The 25,010-nt window shown below is 41.9% G+C and overlaps 1 protein-coding gene across 3 annotated transcripts in view; it reads left to right on the top strand.

Annotated features, from left to right (window-relative positions):
* Positions 1–25,010, top strand: part of ZMYM4 (zinc finger MYM-type containing 4) — a 197,527-nt gene that overhangs the window by 14,424 nt on the left and 158,093 nt on the right. For all 3 annotated transcript variants that reach the window (XM_075336018.1, XM_075336019.1, XM_075336017.1), the window contains exon 2: positions 8,046–8,537. In XM_075336018.1, coding sequence (XP_075192133.1) covers positions 8,054–8,537 — 484 coding nt within the window. In that variant the 5' untranslated portion in view covers positions 8,046–8,053. The remainder of the gene's footprint in view (positions 1–8,045; positions 8,538–25,010) is intronic.

The following is a 25,010-nucleotide window of genomic DNA, read 5'->3' as shown; positions in this document are numbered from 1 at the left end:
AAACGTAATTTTGGTGTTTGGAATTCTTTTACCGCTACGCCGTTTACTGATCAGATTCATTGATTTTATATTTTGATAGATCGGGCATTTCTGAACGTGGCGATACCAAATATGTGTGTATTTTGTATTTTTTTAACCCTTTAATTTTCAATGGTGTGAGAAGGGGGGTGATTTCAGTTTTTTTATTTTTTTAATTTTTTAAATCTTTTTTTTACTTTTTTTTTTTATTTTACTAGTCCCCCTAGGGGGCTATAGCGATCAGCAATCCGATCGCTCTGCACTATCTGCAGATCTCAGCTACAGAGCTGAGAACTGCAGATTTGCTGCTTTACTTTCAATGCCGGCTGTATTCCGGCATTGAGAGGAAGTGAGTCATGTTAGCCACAGGCGTCATCACATGACCCTGTGCTACCATGGCAACCACCGAAAGTCACGTGATCATGTCACGTGACTTCCAGTGGGGGCGGGGTAAGTGACTGTCATGGCGGCGCCCATATACATATCGCTGCCAGATTTTGGCAGCGAAATGTAAGGGGTTAATGGCCGCGGGTGGAAGCGATTCCACCCGCGGCTAGCAGGCACACATGTCAGCTGTTGATAACAGCTGATATGTGCGCGGATCGCGGCCGGCGGCGGGGCTTACTGGCACACGATCCATGACGTACCCAGTACGTCATGGGTCGTTAAGGGGCTAAACTAATCCTTTATTCATTATAAATGGGCTGTGCCCTGTATAAAAGTGTGAAAAGGTAGATTGCACCACTACTAGCTTCCTTAACACATTTATGTGCACAGGTAAAAAGTAGCACGTCCCATCAATATCATGTGATCTAGACATGAGTGAGTTGACACTAACTCAGTTTACCATCTTCCACCACCACTTCTAATTAAAGGTAAAAACCTTGTATTTATTGGTACTCTGGGGATATAAAGTGTATATCTAGTTCTCATTACACTGTTTTCTGATATACCAGACACTAGGCACCTTTTTTTGTTATAAACTGTGGTTCTCTATCTATGCATTCTATATAAAGTAAAACCTTGGATTTACTACAGTAAATCCATCACAAACATGAGTCATGTATGAGGGAGGTGGAGTCAGACTCAGGGAAATTGAGGAGTTGAAGCACTGTTTTTTCCCCAGGAGGGAGATTGCATGCAGGAATATGATGTGAAAATGTCAGCACACAAATCTGCATGACTTGGCAAAAAAGGCACAAAAATGGTATTCACACCGTTTGGGTGCAGTTTTCTACCAGGAGGTGTAAATTTTTTGCCGAAATCTGGTTGAGACATTTCAGCACAAAATTTGCACTTTCTGGAAGAAAACTAGACCCAAACGGCATCAAAACCGTTTTTGTGCATTTTTTTGCCAAGAGATGCAGATCTGGTGCTTTAATTTTTACACCATATTACTGCACCCAATCTACCCCTCCTGGGAAAAAAAAGCTCATCACTACCACATCATACCGCATGCGGTAGTGATATGTTTTTTTGCCAGGAAGTGTAGATTGGGTGCAGGAATGTGGTGTAAAAATTTCAGCACCAAATATGCTTCTTTTGGCAAAAACCCCCCACAGTTTTCTGCCAGGAGATGCAGGTCTGTGGAATCAATGACAATTCATTTAGGTTAACAAACTATGGAAAAAAACAGGTAAAAGACCAAGGGAACTTCAGGCTGTGACTGCAACTAACTTGAGTCACTACTCATTACGGCTCAGTCTCTACCTGGAGCTTACAGTAGGAAGTCATGTACTATGGCGCTCGCTGTGATCTTCAGATGTAGCAGAGCTGGGATCGTCGTGGCACCTCATGTGGATTACATTGGACCTGCAGGGGTGTTTTGGGGGTTAATAAAGTGGTGAAAGAGGGTTTTTTTGTCTTGTATTTCAGTAAAGTATTTTTTTGGTGTTTGTCTTTATTTACTTTGACTTACAGATTAGTAATGGGGGCGGTCACATGGACGTATCTCATTACTAATTTAGGGCTTAGTGGCAGCTGTGGGCTGCCATTAACTCATTATTACCCCGATTGCCACCGCACCAGGGCAATCGGAAAGAGCCAGGTAAAGTGCTGGGATTGTCGCATCTAATGGATGCGGCAATTCTGGGTAGCTGCAGGCTGCTATTTTTAGGCTGGGGGTCTCCCAATAATCATGGGTCTCCCCAGCCAGAGAATACCAGCCCCCAGCAGTCAGGCTTTATCATGCTTTGGTATCAAAATTGTGGGGGACCGCACACTTTGTTTTTCTTTATTTTAATTATTTAATTAAATAATAAAGGAAAAAAAAAAGCCGCATGTGGTTCCTCTTATTTTGATGCAGAGCTAAGATAAACACAAAATGTGCTGGATATCATAATATGGGGAAACTACCCCAATTTTTTTCATTTATTTTTACTGTACTCTATAGACCAGCAGACAGTGTCTGTGATTGGAAGCGTCAGGCTGTCACACAAGCTGGGGGCGCTGTCTGCAACCAATCACATGTGAGTTGATACACACGACACTTCTGGGGTGGGGCTCAAGTAGGGTCCAAAGCCATCTTAAGTAGATGTATAAACTTGGCACTCAAGATAAATGTGAATAGTGTTTTTATTGAAAAGAACTTGTAGAACCAGCATAAGCACAGACGTTTCAGTTAAAGACCTTCATCAGTGTGCATGCAGGGGGTCCTCAAAAAGGTGTAGAAACTGGCGTAGTCAAGTATGATGTGGTGTCCACACTGATGAAGGTCTTTGACCGAAACGTCTGTGTTTGTGCTGGTCCTACAAATTCTTCTCAGTAAAAGACTACTATCCACATTTATCTTGACTGCCAAGTTTCTACATCTATCTGCAACCAATCACAGACTCTTGTCAGCGGGGAAAGCAGTGCATATTCATGAGCCTAATGCGCCGCCCCGGAAGTGAAAGGGCGGCCGCCGGAGCAGTTACAGCTGCGCCGGAGGTTCTGTAAGTATGAAGCGCTGCTTGCTTTATTTTTTTTTCTTTTTCATTTTTTTTGTATTACCCGAATGCCGGACCCCGATCATTAGCTGGAATTCCCTGAGCATTCCAGGCCCAGGTCCAGCACCCAGATACTTTTGAAACCGCGCGGATCTGGACTTCCACCCATCACTAATCCTGACGTCTTTTGAACAAGGGACATCACATTCAATTCAGAATTATTGTTCAAACCAAGTACAGGCGCTCTATGCAATCTGATATCTTCTTCGTTTTTAAGGTTAAAGGTAAGTCTATCAAGTTCAGCCTAACATGTTCATCCAGAAGGCAAAAACTCCATGGGGCAAATGTTACTTTCTGTTACACTAGTTCTTTGGATCAACATCCCATCATAGAATCAACGGTAGTACTTTGTAATATTTTTTTTTTTTCTTTTTTCAAGAAAATCATCTAGGCTTTTTGTAGCAAATCAACCAATGCAACATCATGTGTGAGAGAGGCTTAGCCAAGCATTTAAAAGACCTCTGTCAGCATGGAGTGACTGTTCAAACCAAGTACAGGAGCTTGGTGCACCATGGCGTGGCCAAACATTTAAATGCACCTTACATGTTTTCCCTTTATCTCCATCCCCCTTTTCTTTGATTTACAGCTCTGGCTTCATAGAGCCAGAGAAGGGAGGAGATAGATGAAGAACTAGCAGGTGGGAAGGTATATTTAAATATTTGGCCACACCATGATTCATCAATTTTTTGTCTTATTCCAGTTTTCGAGAGGTGCATTGTAAAGCAGTAGTCCTGGTTCTTTTAAAGGGAACCTGTCAGCAGAAATTTTACACTAAACCTAAAAGATTCCCCCTCTGCAGCTCCTGGGCTGTATTCTGGAGAGGTTCCTGTTGTTTATGTGCCCCCTTTCCGACCAAAATAAAGACTTTATAAAATGGTACATTTTTGTATTCAGATCTTGATAATGGTACACGGGGGCGGGCTCTCTGGTGTCCGTTAGTCTCCCTCCCTGTTGCTTTAGGCCGTCCCACATCGCGCAATTTCAAAGAGGTGACGTGAGGTAAGCTGGCCAGCGCTTGCGCAGAACGGTGGTGGAGGCGGCGGTGAAAGCGCGACCATGAGATAAAGTGGAAAGGTACCACTTTATAAAGTCTTTATTTTGGTCAGAAAGGGGGCACAAGATAAACAGGAACATTGTTAGAATGCAGCCCAGGAGCTGCAGAGGGGGAATCTTTTAGGTTTAGTGCAAAATTTCTGCTGACAGGTTCCCTTTAAGGCATTTTCCATGTGTGATATTTTATTCGGAGTGTTATTTCATTTATTTTTATATATATATTTTTTTTTTTTTATTTGTAACTCCTTTTCAAAATGGAAATTTTTAATGTTTTATGGTCTGTGCGCACTGGGAAATTTGTGGGTTTTTTTTTTTAAAAAAAATCTGCACCCTCTGGCAGAATTCCGCACCCGCGGCAGAAAACGCACCCAAAATCCGCATGTGGTTTTACCACGTTTTGCTGCAGTTTTGGTGAGGTTTTTCTGCGGGTTGGTCCCTGCGTTTTTTTTACCATTATCTATGGCAAAACCGCTGCTTCTTTTTGCTGCAGGGCCTTACAGTTCTAGCAAAGGGGATGGTATTTATACATCATCTCATACCCACTGTGCTTCTTTTTAACTCTTTGTAAACGCACTTGCAGTACTTGTTTCAGATCCACAATAATTTCTCTTGCTGGTACGCTGAATTTCATGTGCAGATTTTTTCCATAGAATTACATAAGATGCAGAAAATCCACAGGAAAAAAATTGCATGTGCGTTTCCGCTGCAGCAATGCACTAAAAACATAGTGTCTTGTGTTTCTTCTGGTACGTGTCACACTGATGTCTCACAGGTCACATCAGTGTGCAATCTGTGTGACATCCTTGCTGCCAGCCAGAAACGGACGTGTCACCGTGTGGAGCACATGGACACTCCACACGGCAGTTTGCGGGCATGGTAACATGCTAAGGCTATGTGCGCACGTTGCGTCGGTGTACCTGCAGTTTATTCTGCACGTTTTCCTTCCCTTGGTTTTTGACCAAATGGCTTTTGACAATTTTTTAGCGCTAAAAACGCATGCGTTTTTACCGCATTTTTAGTGCGTTTTTAGCGCTTTTTACCTGCGTTTTCACCTGCGTTTCTGCAGATGCGTTTTTGAGATCAAGACACTGAGAAATAAAGTTGAATTAGTCAAAAAGAATGAAAAAAGAGAAAAAAAGTATAAAATTAACTTTTAATAAAATTATATGGGAAATTATCAATTTTAACGTAATAATAGTGGTTATGCACATTTTAACAGAAAAATAGCTAAAGTTTATTATTTTTTAACATTTAAATTTTCGGTTATTGTGTGTGTGTAAAGGAACATTAGAACCCATTAATTTTTGGCCAGAAAAGCATGCGTTTTTGGAGCCAAAAACGCAGTTTAAAAGCAGGTAAAAAGCATGAAAAACGCAGGAATTGTGATTTTGGTTGCTTTTTGCCATTTCTCATTGACTCCAATGTTAAGGAAACGCTGCAGAAATGGCAAAAACAACTGACATGCTGCTTCTTTTTCAGCATGGTTTTTGACCACAAATATGCAAATTAAACGCTGCTGAACAAAAAGCAAAGTGCAGACAGGATTTCTGCTTTTCCCATAGACTTTGCTGGAAATCAAAAACGCATGCGTTTTTGCGCAAAAACGCTGCTGCCAAAAACGCTGCAGAAACGCGGTAAAAAACGCAACGTGCGAACATAGCCTAAGAGGGCGAAATGAGCTAAAGAGGGTAACGCCCAGGGAACTAGTCCCTGACCTCATAAACATATCATGAAGGATCTTTAGAAATAGTTTTTCTCTTTATCTATACTAGTATATACAGGGACAGTTAGGCAGAGAATAGTAATATGTACCCAGAATTGCTCATGGTTCTGGGTGCATATTGCACCTGACAGGCTCCCTTTAAATTATTTTATATTTTGATAAATCAGACTTTTTATTTCATTTTGTTTCAAACGACGTCATTTTTTAACATTTCATTTAATATTTTTAAATACTTTTTTTTTTTTTCCCTTCTACTTTTCACTTTATTTTGTAGTCCCTCTATGAGACATAACCCCCGAGCGATTTTCCATTTTTAATTTTTGTTTGTCCTTTCTGCCGAGAGCCGTAACTTTTTTATTTTGCCATTAATATAGCCATATGAGGACTTATTTGTTACTGGGTGAGTTGTACTTTTGAACTACATCATTGATTCTGCCACATACTGTACTGGAAAATGGGGAAAAAAAAAATCAGTGTAGTGAAATTGCAAAAAAAAAGTGCAATTCCACATTTTTACATATTTTTTTTTTTTTTATTTATGCTCACTATATGGTAAAACTAACCTGGCATTATGATTCTCCGGGTCAGAATGAGTTTTGAGATGCCAATTGTATAGTTTTACTTTTATCTAAGTGGTGGAAAAAAATTAAAATTTAAAAAAAATTAAAAAAATTGCACTTTTGTCACCATTTTTCCAGATCGGTAGTGTTCTCATTTTTCAGGATCTGGAGCTCAGTGATGGCTTATTTGTTGCATTGCACCAGATCCCAAAAATACATTATAAAGCCAGCAGAATTTTGTATGTTACTCAAAATTGTACCTCTATAAACCACAGGTGGGCATGCAAAAAGTAAGCCGCCCTCGCAGTGCTCCATTAAGAGAAAAATATGGCAATAAGCATGTAAAATGGAGACAAACAATATTTTTTTATTTTTGTAAAATTTAGACTTTTTTTTTAAGCCATAAAATGATGAAAAAAGAAAAAGATCTGATTGCTTTGGTATTTCCTACTCATCGTACTGACCAGGAGAATCCTGTTGCGAAGACTTTTCTATTGCTGCTGTTAGAATAATAATTGTGTGTGTGTGTGTTACCATTTTATCTCACTAATCTTTTTTCCCCCAATTATATGGTAAAGTGAATAGTGTCATTGAAATCTACGATTTGTCCTGCAATAAACAAGTCCTCATACATTTATATGGACAAAAAAAAATAGAAAGAAACTAATGGCTCTTGGAAGATGGGGAGGAAAAAATGAAAGCACAAAAGTGAAAATTGGCTGCTTCCTTAAAAAGGGTTAAAGGTGTTAAGCCTTGATCACATGGGGACTGTTCAGTGGCATTAGAAGATCAAAAATCGAATGGCACAGGGCATAATAAAGAAGTATTCTCCCCGACCTTATAGGGTACGTGCCCACGATCAGTGTTTGCTGCGTTTTGGATGCATAGTGCTTCTGCTGCATCCAAAATGTTGCGTTGTACAGTACAAGCACAGTGGATGGGATTTCTTGAAATCCCGTGCCCACTGTGGTTGTTTTTTCTGCAGTAAACCCTGACCTGCAGTTCGTCTTTTCAGAACGCAGAATGTCAATTGTTTGCTGTGGATTCGCATGCGTCCTCCGTAGGGAGAACACAAGCGAGAGACCACAACGCACTGAGCCCTGATCATGGGTACAAGCAGCTGCAGTCTACCGTGTTCCCCTGCAGAGGAGACTCGCGGCCCCGCATCAGGACACAGTGAGTCCTGATCGTGGGCACATACCCTTATACGCTATCCTGATCGTGGGCACATACCCTTATACGCTATATGATGAAACATGATGCAGTATTATTACGGACACCCACACACTCCTTTCTAGAACAAAGAAGTCCAAGCGCAGTTATCGGTCATCACCTTCTAGCGTTTTTTGTCTTCAGGAAGCTCACAACATTTTGGGCTACCAGCTGTCTAAAGATGAGCCATCTCTGCAAGTAAAGGCAACCTGTGAAGTGATGACCATCCAAAATTACATGTAAAAAGTGTTATATAAGAGCATCTGTCACAAGAAATTGGGTCTGGATAAAAGGGTGGTCTTCTCAAGGAGGTGGTCTTTTGTAGAGGCTTCACTATATATTGCTTTTTGTTGTAATGTTATAGCAGATTCTAAAGTGACAAAGTAAGACACAAAGCGCAACAAATCTACACTCTGCAATGTACTAGTTACTCGTGTTGGTGTGAACGCAAACATTTCTATCTACTAAGGGTCTATTTTTTCCCTCCTACAGGTTAAAGTATGGATGCTAACATTAATAATGGAGAAGAGCCTGTGATTTTAGGAAACTTTTACAAGAAGCAGACTACAAAGGTACCAGAAGAATCTCTGTTGGATGAAAATTATTTCATGAACTCGGAGGTGCTGACGGGAATTCCAGGTATTGCTATTGAGGATGAGCAGGATTATTTGCTGACGGGCAGCACTTCCTCCCCACTTCATTTCCTACAGAGTATGGAAAAAGATAGGACTACTACTACTACAGAGCCCAAAACAGAAGGTGAAAGGGACATTCAGATCAGTAACTTGAGGCTAACAGATTTCCTCCCTCAACTAAGCAAAGAGTCCATGCTACAGACAGTCGGAAAAGATTTAGGTGCATCCAGAGAAAGAGCTGTCCAGGAACCATACACATCCAAGGAATCACCCCGCGCAGGGATATTCCAAGGCACGTTTTCTAGAGACTCAGATTTCGGCTTAAAAGGATATTTTGAGACAAACCAAGGTAAATGACATTAAGTTTTTAAAGACAAACATTTTTTAGGTATAAAAATGTCACAGGATTATTTTTAAAGGTTTTTACAATATACACAATGATTTAGCTGTGACCTTCCAATCCAGTATTGTATTTAGCAGTGGGATTCCCAATGATGAGACCCTCTCAACATGCCATTGATTAATGTTCATGAAGAAAAATCTGTCAGTAGTATCAATCCTTCTAAGGCCATGTGCGCACGTTGCGTTTTTTCTTGCGTTTTGGTTGCGTTTTAAACTGCACCGTGTCAATGACAAACTGCATGCATTTTGCTTCCCCAACAAAGTCTGAGAAGTCAAAATTTCCATCTGCACTTTGCTTTTATGTAGACAGTGTTTTGCTTCACAAATATTTGCCAAAAGCATTGCAAAAAAAAGCAGCATGTCACTTCTTCATAGCGTTTTGTGAAAATGTTCCACCCATTTAAATGAGTGAGGTGTGTCAAAACGCAACCAAAATGTTTGCACAGTGTTTTGGTTGCATTTTGGATCCGTTCTGGTCAACAAAAATACAGGTCTCTGTCTGTCTTTCTGTCTCCTTCATACTCTCCGATCACCGGCACAGCACAGCTGTCACACTGCTCCCGTGGCCTCTCCTGCTTCTGAAAGTGCCGGCCACTCATTAGGCTCTTCTCATATTCACTGCTTCCCCCGCCCACCGGCGCCTATGATTGGTTCCAGTCGGATGTGCTGCCACGCTGAGTGACAGCTATCTTGCTGCAACCAATCACAGCCGCCGGTGGGCAGGTCTAAATCAGGCAGTACAATAAATAATTAAAAAAAAAAAAAATGGCATGCGGTCCCCTTCAATTTTGATACCCAGCAAATATAAAAGCCACACAGTTGAGGGCTGGTATTCTCAGATTAGGGAGACCCACGTTATTGGGAGCCCCCCAGCCTAAAAATATCAGCCAGCAGCCCCAAGCAATTGCCGCATCTATTAGATGCGACAGTCCCGGGACTTTACCCGGCTCATCCTGAATGCCCTGGTTCGGTGGCAATCTGGGTAATAAGGAATTAATGGCAGCTTATAGCTGCCACTAAGTCCTAGCTTAGTGATGGCAGGCATCAATGAGACACCCCCAATCACTAAACTGTAAATGAAAGTAAATAAACAGGAACACCGAAAAATCCTTTATTTGAAATAAAAGACAAAAAAACACCCTCTTTCACCACTTTATTAACCCCAACACAACCCTCCAGGTCCGACGTAATCCACACGAGGTCCCATGACTCTTCCAGCACTGCTACATCTGACATGTACAGCGAGGGGCCATAGAGCACAACTGGTCGCTGTGAGCTCCATGCAGCAACTGAAGTGAGTCACACTATCAGCGGTGACGTCACTCAGGTTACCCGTGGCCACTGCTGTAGTCCACCACCTGGACAGCAAATCACCCGAGTGACTGAAGTGAGCCTTGTGATCAGCGGTGTCCCCACTCAGGTGATTTGCGGTCACAGCTGGAGTCCATCACCTGTGATTGCAAATCAGGCCGCGACACAGAGACAGAGCTGCGCACTGAGAATGCACTCAGGTGTACCTCTGATGTCACAGCTGTGGGCCCCGCACTACTGCCTGAGTACATTCTCATCGCTCGGCTCTGTTTGTCTGCTGTCAGCGGTCAGTCATGCTCCATGGTGCTGCTTTGACAGAACAGGGATGTAGCAGAGCTGAATCGCCGTGGGAGCGCACTGTCAAAAAGGCATTCAAAACGCATGCGTTTTGGATGCATTTTCTTTGTCAAAAGCAGTATTTACAGTTGTCCAAGTCTGCCAGTGGGTGCATTTTTTTTTTTTTGTCGTCAAATCAAGAACGCAGCGTGCGGAAATACCCTTGGCCTTCTATACTAGCATTTTTTGTCGTATAATCTGCGAGCCAATGTATTATTCCAGAGAAATCCACATTTTTCTTTATGCATACATGAGCTGTTAAGATCTTTGGACCGAACAGACTTCTATGAGAATCTGCCTCCAGAGCTTATTCTAAATGAAAGGGCACATTAGCAGTGTGAGACATGTAGATCAGAAGGGTGGACTGTCAGTCATTACATGTCTCCCACTGGAAATACCCACTTTCATTTAAAATAAGCTGTGGAGGCAGATTCTTAGGGAAAGAAGTGTGGCCCAAAGTTCTTAACCGCTCATTTCCATATTAAGAAAAATGCGGATTTCTCTGGAATAAGACATCAGATCACAGATGCCAAAATATCATTTTATTCAGCTTCCTAGGACCTGCATGGCCCTATAGACGGCTTAGGAGGACTAATCCTACTGACAGATTCTCTTTACTTTCAGTTAGTCCATGTGCTGCTTTACTGTTCCCTAAAAAGCCTGTATAATCTTTTCCCTTGCCCTCATCATCAGTCATTAAGATTTACTCATAAGTTAGCTTACACTTCAGTTGTGGTTTTTTTTTTTTTGGTTTTTTTTTTTGGTTGTTTTTTTTTTATAAATCAAATACTTCTACTGCCTATTAAATAATGATTTAGGAACATCTTTTCTTATAAACTTGCACTGGTATTCCTATGATATCCCTTCTAGAGATGATATGGATATAGTGACATCTGGGTGTATCCCTATACTCTTGGCACATATTGGACGGTGACTGTGGAGGGACACATCTGGTAACACCCAGCTGCTAATTTCAGTCTTAACCTTTAATTTAATAACAAGAACCGTACAAGGAGGACTTGTAATAAAAGTTGCTCCTGGATTGTTAAAGGAATACGTTTATTTAATGAAACAAAAATGACTGAAGAGCTGCTAGATCCACATGGGACAGAAAAGCAGCCGATGTTACCTATGGATTTGTATGTGTAAAATCAGCAGCAGATTACAGTAGCAGATAAGTGCATGACATCTTATCAATCTCCTCCTAGTGTTCAGATGAGAGGCCAACTGGTTTGTGAATAAAAACAAACTTATCCTATGCCTAAATTCATATGGTTAAAAAGCAGACAGATCTCAGACTAACGTTACACTTAAAGGGAACCCAACATCAGGATTTTGGTATATAAGGTGCAGCCAGTGCAGTACTGGCACTATCAGGCACAGGCGGTACATACCATTAGGGGGCAGCTCGGATGTTTAGGCTGTGAAATCCAAGTTTGTGTAGTTTGAAAATTCTTCCACTTTTTGACTGACATGATTCCCAACCCCCCCTCTCTTTCCGCCGCCTGCTCCTCCCTCTCTCTGGCTGTATGCAAAATTTCTCTCTTCAGTAACACGGCGTCGGAGTTGGCGCCTGCGCATGGCGCTTAGCTCCGGCGCCATGTTTTTGAAGCCCGCATTACCCAGTTTTGTGTCTGAGAGGGCGGCGCATGCGCCCTCGCTTCTTCAGATCTTGTTATGACCGCGGTCACTACAGGACTGGAGAACAGCGGATCTTACCGATTAGCTGCAGCAGACGATATCGTAGCTGCAGCTAATCGGGGTATTGCGTGCATATCGGGAATCGCGTGCATAACCCGCCCGGATATTATCTGGAGAAGTGCAAATGTCAGTCAAAAAGTGGCTGAATTTTCAGACTTCATAAACTTGGATTTTCACAACCTAAAAAGACACATGCATGTGCATAAATATAATACAATAAACCTTTCCCGTTTTAGGTCCGTTAGGAACCAAATATATGTATATTTACCAGATGCCAGAATAATGAGAGAGAGGGAGAATGTATTAAGGTATTATTACTTTCTGCAAACTCAAAAGTTTCCATACATTTCATTAATATTTGGTACCATTGCCCTTAAACTGTATGACTTGGGTAAAACATTTTTGATCTCCTTCCACAAGCTTCTCACAATAGCTGGTAGGAATTTGGGCCCATCCTCCTGACAGAACTGGTGTAACTGAGCCGTGTTTGTAGATCGCCTTGCTCACACCTGCCTTTTCAGCTTTGCCCAGAAGTTTTCACTAGGATTGAATTCAGGGTTTTGTGATGGCCACTCCAAAAATTGACTTTGTTATCCTTAAGCCACTTTGTAACCAGTTTGGACATATGCCTCAGTTCATTGTCCATGTGGAAGACCCATTTCCGCCCAAACTTTAACTTCCTGGCTGATGTCTTGAGATGTTGCTTCAATATTGCCACATACCGTATTTTTCGGACCATAAGACGCACTTTTTTTCCTCCAAATTTGGGAGGAAAGTGTGGGGTGCGTCTTATGGTCTGAAGCTGCGGGGTATGGAGCTGTGGGGAGTCAGCGCTATGCAGTGGGATACCAGGAGGCAGGGAGGGTCGCTGCTGCAGGATGCCGGCTGCTGGAGAAACCACGTGTACCCGCTGCTTAAAGTCAGTGAATATTCATTAGCTGCTCCCCGCCCACCTCTCTCTGCAGTCAGACTCAGCGGGTGTGAGGAGCAGCTAATGAATACTTGTTTAATGTAAACAGCGGACACACATGGGAGCTCCAGATGCCGGCTTCCTGCAGCGGCTGGGGAGACTGTTGGGGAGACTGTGTCCGCTGTTTAGGAGGCAGGAGCAGGGTGCTGCTGCAGTCATGTCTCGCCCGGAGGATGTGCAGATCACTGCAGTGTCCGGGCCAGAGCACGGCATACCTTCACAGCACAGCCGCAGTCTCTGTGCTGAGGGCTCAAATTACTTTCACTTTGCTCCTGCTGCCTCTGCTCAGTCTCCCGTAGCTGACAAGGACCTACAGTGATGTAATGCAGAGGGGTGGCCAGAGCAGCACAGAACAGCACAGTGCCCTGCCTCTTCATTACATCACTTCAGGTCCTCTTCAGATATGGCAGACTTTGTTTGTAATGCCAGGACCAAACTGAAGCATGGTGATCAGCACATCAGTAAAAGTAAGGCAATAAATAATATAGTATAGGCATTACTGTACACCTGGATGGGGTTGGATTATATATAATATATATATACATATTATATATATATATATATATATATATTATATATCTCTATCACACACACACACGCTATATAACTATATACACACACAAACACACACACACGCACAGTATATAACTATATATATATATATATAGATATATATAGATATATATCTATATATATATATATATATAGATATATATATATATATATAGATATATATCTATATAGATATATCTATATATATATATATATATATATATATATATATATATATATATATATATATAAAAATATATATACACACACACACACACACACACTATATACACACAACCACACACACACACAGTATATAACTCATATACACACATATATATATATATCACACACACACATCAGATTGGAGGATCACACATATAATGATGGGGAACATACATATTCCACAATAGGGGCCATATATACCTGGAAGGTACCCAGAATGGGGGATAGGAGGACAGAATTTGGGGATATTATTACCTCAGTAACACTGTTAGCAGTAAAATAACAGTGTGTCATGACCACATTCTTTTACTTTAATTTTATTTTTTTTTCTATTTTTTTCTCCTGTAAAACAAGGGTGCGTCTTATATTCCGGTGCGTCTTATAGTCCGAAAAATACGGTAATCTTCTTTCCTCATGATGCCATCTATTTTGTGAAGTGCACCAGTCCTTACGGCAGCAAAACAACCCCACAACATGATGCTGCCACCCCGTGTTTCACTGTTGGGATGTTTTTATTAGGCTTCAAAGCTTCACCATTTTTTCTCCAAATGTAACAATGGACATTATGGCCAAACAGTTCAATTTTAGTTTTGTCAGACCACAGGACATGTCTCCAAAATTTAAGGTCTTTGTTCCTGTGTGCATTTACAAACAATCTGGCTTTTTTATGTTTCTTTTGGAGTAATGGCTTCTTCCTGGCAGAGTTGCCTTTCAGCCCATGATGATACAGTACTTATTTCACTGTGGATAATGACATAATCTTACCAGCTTCCGCCAGCATCTTCCTAAGGTCTTTTGCTTTTGTCCTTGGGTTGATGTGCACATATCTGACCAAAGCACACTCATCTCTGGTACACAGAACCCGTCTCCTTCCTGAGCGGTACGATGGCTGGATATTCCCATCTTGTTTGTAGTTGCGTATAATTGTTTGCACAGATGAATGAGGCCCTTCAGGTATCTGGAAATTGCACCCAAGGATGAACCAGACTTGTGCAAGTCCACAATTTTGTTCCTAAGATCTTGGCTGATTTCTGTTGACTTTCACATGACCCTACACAAAGAAGCAGTGTGTTTCAGGTGTGCATTAAAATTATTATTTTTTATTTATAGAGCACCATTGATTCCATGGTGCTGTACATGAGAAGGGGGTAACATACAGAATACATATAAAAGTTACAGTAGACAGACTAGTACAGAGGGAAGAGGGCCCTGCCCTTGCGGGCTTACATTCTAAAGGAATAATACATCCACAAATGTTTTGAATTAACTCAGATGTTGCCAATAAACCTATCGGAAGCTTCCAAAGACATGACCTCATCACTTGGGCTGTCCCATATTGTTTAAAGGCATAGTACTCTTAGTGTATGTAAATGTTTGACTTTGCAGAAAGTAATAAAAATGCCATAAAACATTCTCTCTCATTATTCTGGCATTTGGCAAATATAAATAATTTTGATTCCTAATTGACCTAAAACGGGAAAGGTTTATTCTGATTTCATGTCAGATAGTGAGAAAAACATGCAGATGTGTCTTTTTAGATAATGTATGTAAACTTCTGGTTTCAACTGTATGTAGGGGACTGTTTTCTTTTCACAAATCGAATTTCCACACTTTTATAAAGTCACAGCATGGACTAGTCATCTCTGTAGCTTCAATGAGATTTGCCTACACTTGTCTATAGGTGCATAAATTTCAACTAACAGATAACCTTGCAGTTCTTTAGAGGAAATATGTCAACAGATTTTTGCTATGTAATGTGCAGACAGCAGCTAGTATAGAGGATGCGTCACACACAGATTTCAGCGACGTGTCACTTAACAGGCTGTGTGCTGTTGTTTTCATACAATGATTGTTTGTATCACCAGTAGGTGTCAATATACAATGTACATACAGAGCCTGGTGTGGGCGCAGTTAAGTTTCTGAGCTCTGCTATTTGCTACATCTAAAATCTTTGATTGTGGCTCAACTGCTGCACCCAATAAACTAAGTAGTACATTGTTGGAATAAGGGTCTCTTCCTAAGTTATACTGCTCTCAGATAAGGTAGCAGAAACCTGGTGACCGTGTCCCTATGAATTCTGTTTAGTGCTTACTGCAAGTTAAAACAGCCAATGTATAAAAAGGGATGACTATACAAATGAAAAATCATCCATTTTTTCTTAATGACTATTGCGCGGTGTACGTGTTTGTGTTTTATATTATATACCCTCATGTCAATATAGCATACCACTGATGGGTGATTTTTTGGACATGGCTTGAACGATTATGCTTCTTTTGGCCCTTAGGCTACTACGTTCCCACAATGAGCTGTCAGTGAGTTTTGGTGTTGCAGCACTTCTGCACCTATTTTGTACATTAAGTTACTTGCCTTTTTCGAGTGAGTTTTTTTTACATATATAATATATATATAAAAAAATCTCTAATATATAAAGCTGAATGTATGTGTGTATGTCCGGGATTGGCATCTGCACCGTCGTAGCTACAGCCACAAAATTTTGCACACTCCTACTTCTGGACTCCGAGAGCGTCATAGGTTATGTTTCGAGGGGAAATTTTAACCCCGCACTTCACAGTTATTCGCCAAAAAACCTGCCTCCATTAAAGCGAATGGATCTGGGAGCCACAGTGCAGCCAGAACTTCAGAAGAATGCGCAGCCACGCCCTTATATGGAATGTTGGTGTGTCACAATGCAGCCAGGGAAAGAGGCAGACACAGACAGGGTAAGAAACAGACATAGGGTAAGAGACAGACACAGACAAAGAGACAGACTGACAGGGAAAGAGAGACCGGTTAAGAGACAGACACAGACAGGTAAAGAGACAGGGAAAGAGGAAAAGAGACAGACGGGGAAAGAGACAGACGGGGAAAGAGACAGACGGGGAAAGAGACAAAGAGATAGAGAGATATATACAGAGGGGAAGACAGACAGAGAATGGGAGAGATATATACAGAGGGGGAGACAGACAGAAAATGGGAGAGAAACAGAGACAGTTACTATCCCGGGCAGCGGATATTGTGTGCAGAATAAATTTTTGTTAATACATTCTATTTTGTTAACAGTTATTAACCCGGGTAGTACAGCTTGTGTGTATGTGTGTGTATATAATATATATATATATATATATATAATATATATATATATATATATATATATATACACAGTATATACACATATATAATATAATGTGTGTGTGTGTATGTATGTGTGTGTGTGTATATATATATATATATATATATATATATGTATGTGTATATATATATACATGTGTGTGTGTGTGTGTATAGATATATATATATATATATATATATATATATATATATATATATATAATATAATATTATAATATAATTTTTATTGCGTTTTTTTGAAGCTGTGTTTTTTTTGTTTTTCGGCTATGTCATGCTTCAAATAAAGCTGCTTTGCTTTTGATACTTTGTTATTTTAGCATTGACAAAACTTTGACATATCAAAACTCATGTAACTCTCACATGACTGTGTGTCTCTGCAGCGGAAACGCACTTAAAACGCCTATGCATTTTTTTCCTGCGGATTCTTCTCCACTAATGCAAGTCTTTGGGGAAAATCTGCACATAAAAACAGCATACAGTTGAGAAATTAACATGCTATGAATTTGAAACATGCACCGTAGGTCAATTTACTCAGAGTAAAAAAAAAAAGAAAAAGCACAGCGGACATAAGCTTTCAATAAAGCCACCCACTTTGCTGGAACTGTAAGATGCTATAGTTTTGGCGCAGCAAAAATATGCAGCCTCATCTGAGAGCAGCATAATGTAGAGACAGAGACCCTGATTCCAGCGATGTGTCACTTACTGAGGTGTTTGCTGTCATTTTGATAAAATCAATGTTTTCTCTGCTGGAGATCTAGTAGTTATACAGAAATCATGAATATGCTGGACTACCTGCAGGACGCCTAGTAGTCCTCTAATGATAATCTACTACTCATTAATTAGTAATTTTAGCAAAACTACACTAAGCAGCCTAGTTAGTTTAACAACCCTGGAATCAGAGTCTCTGCCCCTACTTTCTGCTGTTTTTATCAAGTATGCACAGTAGTTGCATACCACGACAAAAGGGAATGTATCCTCAAAAAAAAGTAACAATTGAAATAATTAACTGTTAAAGTTACAATATTTGTAAAAGAATTAAACTTTATTATGTTATAAAAGATGAGTAATGATTGAAAACGTTTAGATATTATCAGCTTTTAAACACTAGGGGGAGCAGCTGTTCACATTTTGACATGAAAACAAAGTGTAAGGCCGGGGTCACACAAGCGTATGAATCGGACTCGAGCAATGTCAGAAAATCTCTCCACGCACTCTGACCAATGTTATTCAATGAGGCAGAGCAGATCTGCGTGTTTTTTTTTTCATGCCACGTCGGCATGAGAGAAAAATCCCAGCATGTCGCGTTTGGCAGCATGTCTCCCGATAATGCTCACCCGTACAAGTCTTTGGATACTTGTGAAGCATCGGACTGCACTCAGATGTCATCAGATATACGCAGACAGGCAATGGAGAAGATTGGGAGATTAATCTCTCCATCTACTCCATACTTGTGTGTCGATAATCGCATGTGAGAAGATTGCATCACGGTACACTCGGGTCATGCTCTCAGCAGAACGTAAGCCGAGTGTCATTAGCATATCACATCCCATGCTATACAACAATGTGGCTCCATGCTAGCTCACATTACCACTGTAGTAAATGTGGGCAGGATCTCCGGACGTGTGTGACATCGCTCTTCCCCCTCCACATTTGGGTGTTTTCAAAAACAATGGGAGGATAAAGTTTGGGATAACAGTGCAGTGGCATTTTTAATTTTATATTTTCATGGGTCAGATTTTATTTTTTTTTTTGCATGTCCGGTGTTAGGGAAGGGGTATGAATGCAAACACTTTCCGCCTCTGCTCTCTTCCCCCTCCTATGTTTTTAGGCTCTTGGGAAAGCTTGCCACACAGCTTCCAAGGAAAAGGTCCAGCTTTTACCGTGGCTGAAGACCTAATAACATAGGAGTGGTTGTAGGGGGTGTGTAGTGTGTCCTGGTCACCACTCATTGCTTATTACCATATGTTATCCGATTCTTCATCGGTTTTTGGGTCCTTGGGTAAGTTGTTCCTGGGAATGCTTCCCTAAGGGTATGCTCACACACTCAGAATTTGCAACAGAATACTCTGCCGCAAATCCTGATGTGTTGGCAGGAAAAAACGCCTCAAATACACGCGTTTTTGTTGCACTTTATATGCGTTTTGTTGCTGATTTATCCTTACTCATTAGTATGAGTGAAATCTGCTCTAAATGGTGCAAGAATGGACATGCTGCAGATATGAATGTGCTGCAAAACGGCAAGGAAAAAATGAGCAACTTGTGCATGAACCTTCAGGAAGCTTATTAACTTTGCTTCTACTAGGAAATCCTTCAGCTTTTGTCACCAAAACGCAACAAAAACCCAATGTGTGCACATAACCTAATGCTGGATCTGATCACCGCTCAACACTACTTACAGTACTGAGCGTAGCAGTCAAATCATTGCCAGCTGCTGCAACCTGAACACAGTAATTAGCAGTGACCAGGGCCGCCATTTGGGTGGCACCATATACACCGCCACCTTTTAATGCCTTCTCCTATGTTATTAGGTTCTTCAACTGCTGTAAGGCTGGTTTCACACTACGTCTTTTTAACATCCGTTGAAAACGTTATTTTAACGGAAGTACGGATCCTGTGCAAATCCGTTTTCACTTCAATGCATTTTCAATGGACTCGCGTCCACCTGCGTTCGCATGCGTTTGCGTCCGTTAGACGCAGGATCCGTCCTTTTGCGTTATTTTAACATGTTTCAAAAACGCAACATGTAGCGTTTTTTTGCTTTGTCAAAATAACGCATCTCACAGGATCCTTCACATTGCGCCGCGAGCTGCAATGCATTTCAATGAGTGCTGGATCCTGCCTAGCAGAATGCGTTCAGTTGCGTTGTAACAGGATCCTGCTTTTGTACTGAGCATGCCCAGAAAGTACTGAGCATGCCCAGAACCAGTCTCCAGTGATCTGTCTATCTCTCTACTCCCTCCCTCACCCCCTCTCTCTCTATCTCTGTCTTTCCCCCTTCCTCTCTCTCCCACCTGAGAGCTGCGGACACTCGTAACCAAGGTAAATATCGCGTAACCACTTCTCTTAGTTACCCGATGTTTACGTTGGTTACGCGTGCAGGCAGCCCTGCTCCTAGCAGCTGCAGACACTCGTAACCAAGATAAATATCGGGTATCCAAGGCCGATGTTTACCTTGGTTACCAGCGTCTGCAGCTGTCAGAAGCCTCCTCCCAGTCTAGCTCCCCTCACTCCCGATCACATGACTCCAATGCCCGCCCCTAAATATCCAGTGCAGGATCCTGCAAAATAACATGTGCGTTTGCATACGTTATTTGCTGTAAAAGCAGGATCCGTACTTCCGCTAAAAAAACGTTTTCAGCGGATGTTAAAAAGACGTAGTGTGAAACTAGCCTAAGTTGTATCTGTTACAGAGAATGCTGGGTCCGAGAGGAAGCTGTTCCTGGGAAAGCTTGCCACCCGGCTTTTGCCGGAACAAATACAATTAACACCAGTTGAAAATGACATAGGAGGAGGCTTTGGAGGGGAGGCAGTTAACCGGCCCTAGTCCCTGCTCATCGGTACTTGGTGGAGCAGTCAAATCTTTGATGGCTTGAGCCCTCTGATCCAGCCGTTAGAGGTGGGCAGAGGTTTGGGCACCAGGGTTGTGGCTGAGACTTCATCCAGTGACCAGTTCTCACCGCTGTCCTAAGTCACCAATTCAGCCCTGTTGCCCAGATTTGTGCTCACCACTAATTGCGCCTGGTGCTCTGCTCTGATAACAGTAACTGTAACAGAAGGAAATTTTAGTCCAGCATGGGCTCTACCGACAGCTATTTACTGTACATGACAGGAGTGCATAGTTCACAGCTGAGGCAGCTACAGCGAGGTAGGGTCTAACACCTACTGCAGTTTTCTCATGTTACTGCCATATTTTCTGTGTGTGTCATACTCTGACACTTGCACAACCAGGAAAAAAAAATTGCAGCCCCCAGTGGCAACAGTAAATAGCAAATATTATTATAAGATACAGTGGAACCTTGGTTAACGAGAACAATCCGTTCTGGGAGTGTGCTTTTGTTAACCAAGTTACTCGTTCAGCAAAGCAAGATGTCCCATAGGAAATCATTGCAATGCAGACAATTCGTTCTACAACTTGTTAAATGTCCAATCCTGGTCGCCTATTGTGTCATTCCACACACGTACAAACACGTACAAATACGTACAAACACGCACAAACACACAAGCACGCACGTACACACACACATATTATGCTCACCTTACCTTTCGTTCCATCGCCGGTCTCCTGGGACTTGCTGTTCGCTAGTACGGGCTGTGTATCTGGTTACCATCACGAGGAAGGAGGAACTCTGCACCCAGAGCGCTGACCTCAAAAGCAGGAGCCCTGGCTTCCATTGCCGGCCTCCTGGATCTTGTAGTTGACCGCGAGGATTTCTCTCTCATCGCGATGTGCCGTGGAACTACAAGAACCATGAGGCCAGCGATGGAACGGAAGGTAAGGTGAGCAATAATGCTGTATGTGTGTGTGTGTTTGTGCGGACTGCAAGAGCGGGTTAGAGCGCGGTGGATGTACGGAACCGGAAGTGTGTGCGGTGAGGATTTTGCTCGTACAGCAAAGCTTTCTCGTAAACAGAGTTACAAATTTACAGAAAGTTTTGCTTGTTAAGAGAAATTCTCGTTAACTGGGTTACTCGTTAAGCGAGGTTCCACTGTACCCTTTATATAGTTATAAATAAACTTTTCTTCAGAACTATAAGAAAATATTTGAGACCTTCCCTTGAACTCCTAAGATTCCAGTCAGCTGTCTGAAGCCCATTGATTTCTTTACAGCAGTTAGCAGCCCACCTCCCTCTCCCTCCCTGTCAACTCCTGACAGTGCTGCTATTATCAGTCCTGCATAATCACAATACCTGAGCTCCACAGTCTCTACTTCCACCATAGGTCTCCTAACCACTGTTCGAAGTTTCCTGAGCTGTGTAATTGTTCAAATGCACTGTTAGCTCTTTATGTAAATATAATGGTAATGCTGTAGGTTTCAGAAAAATGACAGTAGTTAAAGGAAACTGGCCAGTACTGTCACTTTTGGAGGAGGGCTTGCTCTGCCCATCCCCACAAGAACTAAGTTGGCTGCAGACACTTGTGCTGCTCAAGAAAAAAATTGAGAATGCTTCTTTAATTGATGAAAAAAATATTCTGAATATTGAAAAAAAAAAAATGCTTTATGCCACAATTTTCCAAGACCCATTACATTAGTTTTTCAGTTAATATCGCTGAGTGAGGTCTTGTTTTTTGTGCAGTGAGCTGATGTTTTAATTGATTTCCATATTCTTGTAAATATGATGCTTTGATTGCATATTGTTACATTTTTGGGGGGACTGTGATTTTAGGGAGGTGCAGTTCTGCCAATTTTTTTTTTCTCTTTACAGTCTTTTCCTTAGAGGTTAATTGATTCCAAATTTTAATAGATTAAACTTTTAAGAATACAGCATATATTTCTATATTTGTTTCATTCTTTTTAACCCCTTCACGACCTTGCACAGATCTATCCGTCAAGGATCGTGTCCCGTTAAGCCCCGCCCCCTGCCGCGGGCAGGCGGCGACGGTCGGCACACATATCAGCTGTTTTCAACAGCAGACATGTGTGCCTGCATGTTGCGAGTGGAATCGCTTCCACTCGCAACATTTAACCCCTTAAGGCTATGTGCGCACTTACCGGATTTTGCCGCGGATTTTTTGCGGTTTTGCTGCATGTTTCGCTGCAGAAAATGTTCATAACATCTCTGCAGTGAATCACCAGCAAAACCTATGGGCAAAAAAAATCCTGTGCGCACTAGGCGGAATTTGACAGCTGCATGTTTTGCTGCGGGATTCCCACAGCAAAAACAATTGCATGCCAATTCTTTTCCGCACGTCGCTGCGGGATTTCACTACATTGACTCCAATGTTAATCGTGAAATCCCGCAGGGAATAACACAGGAAGCAAATTCTGTGCGGTTCACTGCGTTTTCCTGCGTTATTCCCTGCGGTATTTCGCGGTTTACCTCCGGTAATGTGCATCTCTTGTCTGCGGTTTTGCAGGGAAGTGATGTCATTACAGGAAGAGGAAGCGGAGCAGAGAGTAAACACACACACATCACAGACACAGACATCACAGACATAGATCACATACACAGGACACATAGAACACACATAGAAAGCAAACGGAAATATAGAAAACAAAGCACGTGGGCTCCGCTGTATATTTACCTTCCAGCCGAGGTAAGCACACAGCGGCGGCCCAGTATTCTCAGGCTGGGGAGGGAGAGGGGCAGGGTTAATGTCCCCCGCCTCACTCCCACCTCCCGCAGCCGAGAATATCAGCCGCAGCTGCCCCGGGACTGTTGCATGCATTATGCGGCAGCACCGGCGTGTCCCCGGCTCTTCCTGCCGCCGTGTAGCAGTGGCAGTCAGGGTAATACAAGGCGTTAATGGTGGTGCATCACCGCCATTAACTCCAGGCTTGATCATGGCAGCGTCTATGAGACAGCTGACATGATCAACCCGTAAGTAAAGTGAAAAAACAGACACCGAAAAATCCTTTATTTTAAATAAAACAAACAAGCCTCGTTCACCATTTTATTAACCCCTCCCGCACCAAAGCTCCGGCGTAATCCACAGGTCCTGCGCTGCTCACATCCAGCCGCGACTGTCACAGACACAGCGCTGAATGAATGCAGCAGACAGCAGAGGTAATTACCGGTCATTTCCCACGGCCGGTAATGTGAACTCACTGCCGACCGTGTGAAATGCAGCGATCTGTCCTCTGTCTGTCTGTCTGTCTGTCTGTCTGTCTGTCTGTCTGTCTGTCTGTCTGTCTGTCTGTCTGTCTGTCTATCTATCTATCCCTCTATCTGTCTGTCTATCTATCTATCCCTCTGTCTATCTATCTACTATCTCAGAATTAAATGACTTTTTTTTTTTTTCTTTTTCAATGTGCCTTATTGCATTGAATGCAATAAAGCACATCCCAACCCGCACGCGGCAATACCGCGAACAATACCGCAGTGAAACCGCGGCAAACCGCATGCGGTTTTCAGGTGCGGTTTGCCACGGTTTTTTTTACCGCAGGTGCGGTAATATTTGAGAGCATGCGGAATTTTCTCAAGAAAATTCCATTTCCCAGTGCGCACATAGCCTAAATCTCGCTGCTAAAGTCTGGCAGCGAGATCTATATGCGCGCGGCCATGTTTTTTACTTACCGCCGCCCCCACCGGAAGTCACGTGAGTGATCACGTGACGTTCGGTGGTTGCCATCGTAGCACAGGGTCATGTGATGACGCCTGTTTCACTTTCGTTTTTCCTTGGCACGGAGCAGAGGGAAACCGGAAGTGACTGAATCTGCTGTTTACAGCTGTATAGCTGTGATCAGCAGATAGATAACAGCGATCGGATTGCTGATCGCTATTGCCCCCTAGGGGGACTAGTAAAGTAAAAAAAAAAGTAAGAAAAAAGAAAAGTTTTAAACAATAAAAAAAAACAAAACCTAAAAGTTCAAATCACCCCCCTTTCACCCCATTGAAAATTAAAGGGTTAAAAATAAATAAATATAAACATATTTGGTATCGCTGCGTTCAGAAATGCCCAATCTATCAAAATATAAAATCAATTAATCTGATTGGTAAACGTCGTAGTGGCAAAAAAATTCCAAACGCCAAAATTACGTTTTTTGGTCGCTGCATGTTTTACCCAAAATGCAATAACAGGCGATCAAAACGTAGCATCTGCGCAAAAATGGTACCATTAAAAATGCCAGCTCGAGACGCAAAAAATAAGCCGTCACTGAGCCATAGATCCCGAAAAATGATAACGCTACGTGTTTCGGAAAATGGCGCAAAACGTACGCCACTTTTATTGGACAAACTTGTGATTTTTTTTTTAACCCCTTAGATACAAGTAAACCTATACATGTTTGGTGTCTACAAACTCGCACCGACCTGAGGCATCACAACAACACATCAGTTTTACCATATAGTGAACACCGTGAATAAAACATCCCAAAAACTATTGGGCGATCACACTTTTTTTGCAGTTTTTCCACACTTGGAATTTTTTTGCTGTTTTCCAGTACAATATATGGTAAAACCTATGGTTTCATTTAAAAGTACAACTCGTCCTGCAAAAAACAAGCCCTCATATGGCAAGATTGACGGAATAATAAAA

Source organism: Anomaloglossus baeobatrachus, chromosome 2 (genome assembly GCF_048569485.1).
Source record: "Anomaloglossus baeobatrachus isolate aAnoBae1 chromosome 2, aAnoBae1.hap1, whole genome shotgun sequence".
NCBI classification, from domain to species: Eukaryota; Metazoa; Chordata; class Amphibia; order Anura; family Aromobatidae; genus Anomaloglossus; species Anomaloglossus baeobatrachus.
This window is presented reverse-complemented; position numbering and strand designations above follow the sequence as displayed.